Source organism: Pyxicephalus adspersus, chromosome 8 (assembly GCF_032062135.1).
Source record: "Pyxicephalus adspersus chromosome 8, UCB_Pads_2.0, whole genome shotgun sequence".
NCBI classification, from domain to species: Eukaryota; Metazoa; Chordata; class Amphibia; order Anura; family Pyxicephalidae; genus Pyxicephalus; species Pyxicephalus adspersus.
Window position 1 is genome coordinate 31,526,121 of NC_092865.1, and position 8,631 is coordinate 31,534,751.

The 8,631-nt window shown below is 35.0% G+C and overlaps 1 protein-coding gene across 1 annotated transcript in view; it reads right to left on the reverse strand.

Moving 5' to 3' along the window:
- The window catches only part of LOC140336665 (calcium-activated chloride channel regulator 1-like), a 28,615-nt gene extending 22,343 nt beyond the window's left edge, over window positions 1-6,272 (reverse strand). The window contains exons 1-3 of the mRNA XM_072419931.1: window positions 6,050-6,272; window positions 2,822-2,962; window positions 1,334-1,484 (exon numbers count right to left, since the gene is read on the reverse strand). Of these exons, the coding sequence (XP_072276032.1) occupies window positions 1,334-1,484; window positions 2,822-2,962; window positions 6,050-6,208 (451 nt within the window). The 5' untranslated portion in view covers window positions 6,209-6,272. The remainder of the gene's footprint in view (window positions 1-1,333; window positions 1,485-2,821; window positions 2,963-6,049) is intronic.
- Window positions 6,273-8,631: the final 2,359 nt, after the last annotated feature.

An 8,631-nucleotide genomic window follows, 5' to 3' on the forward strand; every position in this document is an offset into this window, starting at 1 on the left:
TCCCTCACCTACTAGATTGTAAGCTCTTCGGGGCAGGGTCCTCTCCTCCTGTATCACTGTCTGTATTAGTCTGTCATTTGCAATCCCTGTTTATTGTACAGCGCTGCGTAATATGTTGGCGCTATATAAATCCTGTTTATTAATAATAATATTAATAATATTAATAGTAAAAATGTGTTTAATTTGAATCACATTACCACAGCACCCCCTGCTGCCCACATACAGTATGACACCTGAGACTCAGCACAGCAGCAAAGGTACAAGGTAACTGGTAAGACCTGATAGCAGGGGAAGAAGGGAGGTGCTTGAGGGTGCTTGTTGCCTAAAATATGGATAACAGGGAGTTTACTCATTTTTTTTTTCTTAAACACAGTCTACATGCACTTGACTAACAGCTGCAATACTCAAATAGGAGCCATAAGAACTGTGTAACAATAAAGATTGAAGAGATTGGAAAATTGTAAAGAAGTAAAATCCCCAAAAAGCAGAATGAGAAGGGATGTATCAAGGCAAGGGTGTCAAACTCTGTCCCGGGCCCAAATATGGCCCGCAACGTCCTTTTTTTTGGCCCCCAAAGGAATCCTAAATATGAATGGCAGCTGGCCTGCTTCTGCATTGAAATATCGCCGCTACTACAATTCCCGGCATCACTTGCATCTATAGACCAGCGGCCTCTCTGCCTATGTGTGGCCCCGCATTGGACTGTTTTATGGAAGCAGGTAATTGTAGTAGCGGTGTTATTTCAGTGAAGAGGGAGTTCGAGCCACTCATAACATTAAGCCCCATATTGGACTGTTTTCTTGACGCAGGGAATTGTAGTAGTGGTGCTATTTCAGTTTCAAGTTTGGCCCGCTTCCTTCAAAAAGCAGATACTCCTCAGTTGTAAGTGTCAGGCATTAGGCCTAATGTTAATAATTGGAAATCTAGTTCAATGTTTAACGGGTACCTGAACTTTGTATATGCTGGGCAAAACAATGGATTCACTTTTAATCAAAACAGCCAAAAAAAACAAGCTGAAATGAATAGCCCAACAAAAGATAAAATATTAAAACTAGCTTTTGCTGTAAAATTCATGTTCAGAACAGAGATTTTGCCAACAGTATTTTTCTGGACTGCACAGTGAAAGGAAAAGCAGCCCAGTAATGAGCACATCACTATTATATTCAGGTTTCTTGTCAGTACAATAATTAATTGGCAGCCTGTACTTCTGCTTCCTTCACAGTTCTGCAGGTACTGCAAGAGGAAGATCATGTTCAGATACTTGCATAAATGTCCTTCATACACACCTTTCAGATAATAAAAACTGCATATAGATATATACAAAGAGAATCACCTCTAGGTCCATAACCAGAGAGCAGACTGTTATTGAGCAGGAAGTTGGGTGTAAAGTGAATATATTTTCCAGGTTCTCCGCAGCGTCCATACTGTAAAGTGTAAGGGTCATCTCCATATTTCAGATGAGGAGAGGCAATAATAACGTCAGCCTGACAAAATGAAAAGTCTTTAAAATTTTCTATATATGGCTTTGTGAATGAATACATAACAAATTTTGTTGTCAAAATGGCAAAAACATTACTATGTACTATAAGTACTGTACTATGCACTATAAGTACTGTACAGGGATCAAAATACCGCAGTCAAATATCATAAAACTATCATACTTTTTATTTACATCATCTTAAAAAAATTTTTAAATTGTACATGCCTCTTCTATTTATAGAGAGTCAGGGAAAGTTTAAATAACATCATAACATATACCGTAGTAGCTGAATACATTGTACACATTACATATGTTAAAATATGTACAATGTATTCGGCTCATATATGTTATGATGTTATTTAAACTTTCCCTGACTCTCTATAAATAGAAGAGGCATGTACAATTTTAAACTTTTTTAAGATGATGTAAATAAAAGTATGATAGTTTTATGATATTTGACTGCCGTTAAAGTCCGGTATTTTGATGTTTTTGATATTTGTGGTTTAACTCCCTTAGGGATGGTGGCAGCTTTATAGTCAAATTGAAATCGGGCAACCTAATAAATACTGTACAGGGATTATTCACTTGCAGAATGGGTTTCGTGTCATTTTGGTAATCATTATTTAAAGCTAAACTTCAAGATTACCTTTCTTTTTGGACAGGCATTAGAAGCTGCAGCAGGTAACTTCAGCCCACCTCATTTACAGTCTGAGGGACTACAGGAAGCATCCCGCCCATTCCTCCCCTCTTGTGCTGGCCTGCCAATTTCACCTATTTCACCTATTTCACCAATTTCACCTAAAAGCATATACTATTTGCTTTTCGCCATGTCAGTCGTCTCAGCTTTGTATGGGCATTTTTTAGTACTACATGGTTGTATCTTTCTTGCTGCCTGCACAATGACTTCCCCATCGAAGCTGATGTTTGTGATTTATTGTGCTGTCTAGCAAGTAAAAGAGGTGAACTAATTCTAAATATTAGTAAAAATTGTTTATGAGACTAATTCAGTATAGGGGGAGGAATAGAGCAGGCTTTAGGTTTACCCAACGTTCAAGGGGATTTAAGGCTACTTATAAATGACTAACAATAGTTAGTTTTAAATATGTTAAATAGTTATAATTGATAACATATTTTTTAACCCCCACACATCATCAGGAGTGCACAGGCTGTGGTTTTACAAATAGTTTTACTGCAGACAGTAGGAAGCCGTGCACTAAATTTGTACCTGCAATAAAATTTACCACTAAACACTAACCTCAGCCCAGCACTGATTTAATGGTAATAGATAAATATTCTACTCCTTTAACATACATAACAACCGGGGTGTATTTCAAGACTTACCTCGCTAAATATTTCTTTTGTTGGCTTTGTATAATTACTTCTGCTTGTCCAGGTAGATGGGATTAGGATTTTAACACTTTTTATAAAGATTCTTTCTTGAGTAGCTTGAAATAAATACGTTGTTGCTTCTTTGACCATATTCTAAAAAGAAGCAAATTGTAAAAATGATTATCCATGCACATATATACCTGTTTTCCATCATTTTGTGGGATACACTAGGAAATGGCAAGTTATCAATGTTTCTGTATGTTTAAAACCGCTATCAGTGGTATGTAAAGACCTAGCAGAATCCTTGCAACAAAAACAGAAAATCCGGCCTATATTGTCTCTTACATTAATGGTAGTATTACATTTACCTGATACTTTTTTATACAAAAAGTCATTTTCAGACATTCAGGTTTCTTCACTTTGAATGACCAATCTCGGAAACACTGATACCAAGGAGTTGTGGTAGACCAAAATACTCCACTCTTTATGAGATGGGCTGCTTTGGCTCTCGTGAGTAGGATTTATTGAATAAAGTTAGAAGTAGTTGTGTTGTGGGCTCTTAGCACCTCTACAAACTCAGATATTTACTATTCTTCTGAATCCATTGTAGAGTTTTAGGTTGGCAGAGATTACCAGATATCCATGTAAAAGGAGATAGTAATATCTAATCTTTTTCTGTGAAAGTCAGTTTTGTGGGAGTATATTTTTTCCCCTGGAGATCATTATTCTAAAAGGGGAGAACAAAGGTACTTTAATACCTCTGAGGTGGTAATCTGAAGCTTCATATACTTACATTGAGTACAGTTCTCTACTTTCTCTAGTGGTAAACAGCTCAAAAAATGGCAGTGTGTTTAAAAATTACCACCAACTCCTATGGTAGCTTATGGTATTCTCCTTATTCAATTTTAAAGCAGCAAATAGTATCTGATGATATATAAAGTGATGATCAGACTAATTGGATAATGGTGAAAGTCACAATTAGTAATGTAAATGGCAAATTGGCTTCAATAATTAGGTTGTGATTGGGCTGAAACGTGGCAAACTTTTTAGCTAATTGACACTTTCAATAATGGGGTACATTGCACAAATCGAACAGCTATCTGCCCATCATAAACAGACCCCTTGATAAGAATTGTTTTATTTTGCTGGTGTCTCTTGTGAAACCATTTTTGTTGGTGTCAACCATTAAACTAAGTTGTTACTCCAAGTACCTCTCTCACAACATCATGACACACCGAAATGTCAACTTCAGCAGACTTCGGCTAAAAGTTTCTCAAAGTAACAAAGTGGTATTCAATGATGTGGGGAGTGCAGGCTGTATGACATCCATTAACTATAGTTTACAGAAGGTAAGGAAAGAATTAAAATCTCTCCAGTAATACTGGGTAATAAACATGCTTTATAGTGACAGATCTATATAAAGACGTGCTGTTTTACATCAAATGGTCAAAGCAATAAAGCCCCATTTATCATACTATTTATTTTCTTGTTGACAACAGAATTTATGACACTGACTTCTCTTTTCAGCCAGTAATGGCATGACATTGTTGGAACTTGTACCACAACTATGTCTCTTTCCATTAAAATGTAAAGAAAATCATGATAAAACAACAGGTTATCAATTCTGTACATGGAACAAACTATTTACCTTGAACCATATTGATGTATTACAGAATATGCAGCCAATACTTTTTGCTGTCATGAAGTTTGGTATGAAAGTTATGATATGATTATTGAAAGATTTATTTAAAAATCCATTTGGCATGAGGAAGGTATAATCCTTTTTGTTTTCTATATTTGTGTATGTTTAAATGGTATTAATATGATGTCTGCCTGACTACAGCATAGTAGCCAATAGCTAGGCACTAGCTAATACCCCAAGGCATCTTGGGGTAAATTGGTATTTTAGGGATGCCATCATTTAACAGATACGCTTTTGCATTTGTCAGTCATTGAACAAACCCAGAACTCTCTGACTCTCCTTCATAGGGGGGCGGGGGTAACTAGTTATTTTCTTTTTGACTTTTTTCAGTTTTTTAAGTTCAGTTCCTCTTTAAGACAGCAAAGTGTCAGCAACCAAATTTGAATTTATATTTTTTTCCTTTTGAAAAAAGTAGGTTTGGAGTGCCCTAAACATTAACAGACAATAATCTCAATAATGATTATTGCAATGGGAAACAGGGAATAGCCCCACTGAATATCACAAAATCTCAATGTGAAATAACTTTACAAGATTAAAATGCAGACAAATGGTGATGGTTTACTAAATATGATTAGGCTGTTACTATACTATGAAATATTTACTTAGCTTTGTGAATGAAGTGAAGTTCTGCTAACTTCTACCTTCCAATCATGTGTAAGCAAAAATATTATTTATTTACCTTTTCTTGCACACTAAGATAAATTAATTATTCCTTGCAAAATGATAACTCACTTTGCTAAGTAAACATCCTAAATATCTTTAGTAAATCAACCCTCTTTTATTATATGGAACCATTGGGCAAAGAAAGTCATAAACAATGTTTTCGTTGTTGCCACACACTGGGGTCTAATTTTAAGCTATTACATCTACATTTTAAAGGTATTTGATAAAATCTTTTGGAATGATAATGCTTCTGTCATTCCAAAAAATAATCAGTGTGATTGGACTTTCTAACATCAATATCACACAGACATCAGACATCAACAAAATTAGCATAATTTATATAGAAGTGTGATAAAGTTTTAATTCATAGAATAATGCTAGAAGATGTTGTCATTACCATACCAACCAGAATAAAGAAACAGGTTTGCTCAGACCAAATCTGAGCCACGTTGGTACAAATAGAAAAGAAAGAGATTTGCAAGGAAATTGACTGGGCAGGATGCCAGTCTGGAATACTTTAATGTACACCAATTTCAATTACTAACAGCAATTAACCTGACAATCAGGCTCCACCCCTTTCCCATGTTTTACTTACAATATAATTTTCATATCCCATTGGCTTTCACTCCTAAAAAGGAATTCACGGTATCTTAAGAAGTGAGGTGTAACAAGGCCAACAGTAAGGAAGATTTTAAAATACTAGAATAAGACGCAACCTATCAGAATATCGCTCATGTAATTTTTTGCCAACGAACATCACACATTGACATAAAAAATGTGAAGGGACTACAGGAAAAATCTTATTATTTAAACCCCACATAACTAACATGCAGCTTTTACATGTAAGAATTCTTGGTATTAGCATTTACTCTTACCTGTATACTTTCAATAATTTTGCCATCTTCCTTCACATCTGGATGGACCGCAATCAGGATATCTTCATATCCACCATTTGTAATTTTTACAGAAGAACCTAAGACTGTGCATAGTACAGAATAGATCAGAAGAAAAATAAATACATTAAAAGAAGCCATAGTACACTAGTAGGAGAATCAAATAGGCTGTTTATGTAGAAGAATCAAACAGTCTGCTTCTGTGCTTTTTCTTATCATGTGAACTTTGCTATATTGCTGTCTTACAACACATGTAATAAATATGACAATTATATATCAGTTTTAGATAAAGCAAATAAGGAAATAGCTGTTTAAATGTTTATCATAATGATACACCTTTTTGCAGATTTACAGTCATTTTTGTGATCTCAGTGTAATGAATGTACTACTGTGCAATCTACGAGCTTTACAGTGACCCTATATAGATAGAAACTTTATTTTCTATTACTCTATATCAGGCATTTGCAGCAAAGCAATCACACGTTTTCCAAAAAAGGAAATAGAGGGAAATATTATTTTACATTTTATAATTGGATTGCCTTAATTTATAATCATTTTTTATATTATTTGTTTTAGTAGTTTCATTTAGAAGGTTCACATGGAGTTCTTGAATTTATAAGGGCCTTGTTTTCTAATTGTTAGTCAGTTTTGTGTCATCATAAGAATCCTTTAAGTGTTACTGTGCTCTCCTTTCCCTTATCATTAACAATGTATACCTAGAAGGAGTCCAATAAAAATTAGTGGGCCAGTTTGCTTTGATGAATGTTGACCTGATGTTCTAAAAGTTAAAATTAACAATAGAGACATGAAAGTGAATAACTGGACAAGCATTGATGGATGGCTTTTTAATAATTAATATGAATATGTGAAGTTTTAAATCAGAGCATGGAGTTCCAGAAAAGGAAAAGATAATGGCTACAAAATAAAATAAGGTACCGGAATGTGAACTATAGTATAGGTAAAAAAAAAATACAAATAATGAATTAGGGGAATTCATGCTCACCTACAGGTATGAAGAAAGATAGGAATTAGTCATCCTAACTTACTGTAACCATTTTGCAAGGGTTTATATTTAGTTGATACAAAGTTAAATAGAGGGTTGTATGCCAAGAATAATTGCACCCTTTAAAGACTCCAATATTGATAAGTTATAATTGTTAAAGATTAAGCAAACATTTCTTTCAAAATGTCAGCTTTATTGGTGGATATTGGTGAATATTGGTGGTGCAAAAGTGCATCTATCTAGAAAAGGTTAGATGTCTGTAAGAAAACAAGTAGAGTTTTTAGAGAGTGGGCCAACATTGCATTGCAGAGTTTCAGAGTTGGACAACCAAGTGGCATAAGCAGCTGCATGTTGCCTAATAGGGTGGGGAGGTAACATCTCATCCGCCATGCAGAGCTGCACATAGATGTCCCTATCCTTTGCTATTTTAGCCCTTCTAGGATTGATCTTTCTCTTTATTGAGATGGAAGCCTCTGTCAAAGACAGACAGACAAAAAAAGAGGCTTTTCCAGGCATTGAAAAAAAGATTCCACCCATGAGAAATGACAGCAGGATATCTCACCCGATCTAGTGCCTGCACAGGTCAAGATCAAATGATGTAGCCAAAAGAAGGAAGAAGACAAAAGCAGAAGTCGAAGTATCAAGGACTCTGTGGAAGAAAAAGTAAGTGGTATTTTTTATTTTTTTGACAGTTCCACTTTAATGTGGGTATGTTTGAGGGAAGTTTGTACTCTTTTCTTATTTTTTGTTCTTTTAGTTCTGCCTTTTAACTTATGATCCCAATTCCAGAGCCAATGTACTCCAAGATGACCAATGCAACGAGAAAGGAAACTCACATTTACACAGATATACATTTACAGGGGTACTCTCACAGGATAGGCTGTGTTTTTCTCAATAGGGACACTTAGACTAAACAGAGGTCATAAATCAGAATTGACATTGCAGTTTTTTGTGCGAAATGAAGGAGGAAGAAGAACTGTATTTGATATTATCATCAAAAGAAAGCCGAGAGAAGATAAAACATTACAATTTAGATGTCCTTCAATCTGTATAGTTAAATATTAATACATCTTATGCAGTTATATCCATTTCTTGCTATTGATTTATTTTACCATAATGAAGTTCAAAAATACTATTCAAAGATAACATTTATTAAACTGTGTTGCAATGTTATAAAAAACCCTTAAGAAAACTACTTGTACCCAGTGAGTACTATATATGTATATCACACAAAACAATCTTGTTGACTTCTATGACCTTCCACAAGACAGAAACAGGGTTTCAACTCAAGTGGGTCTTGTACAAGTCCAAATCATGAAACAAATAAAACATCTGCTTGTCCAAGCTGCAAATTTAACTCAGGTCAGTTCAACAGGGTGGCCCCTAATAGGCTCCCCAAAACAAACATACAGCTTCTGTAGCTTTCTTTGAAACCTCAGCCTTTGAATTTAGCAGAGAAAGCTTGCTTGAGATTCTTAACCCCAGGTGAAGTAACATACAAAAATGTTTATGGATAGCTGAGATTTAATAAAGAGGTTTGACTACAAAGCAAGAGGTAAAA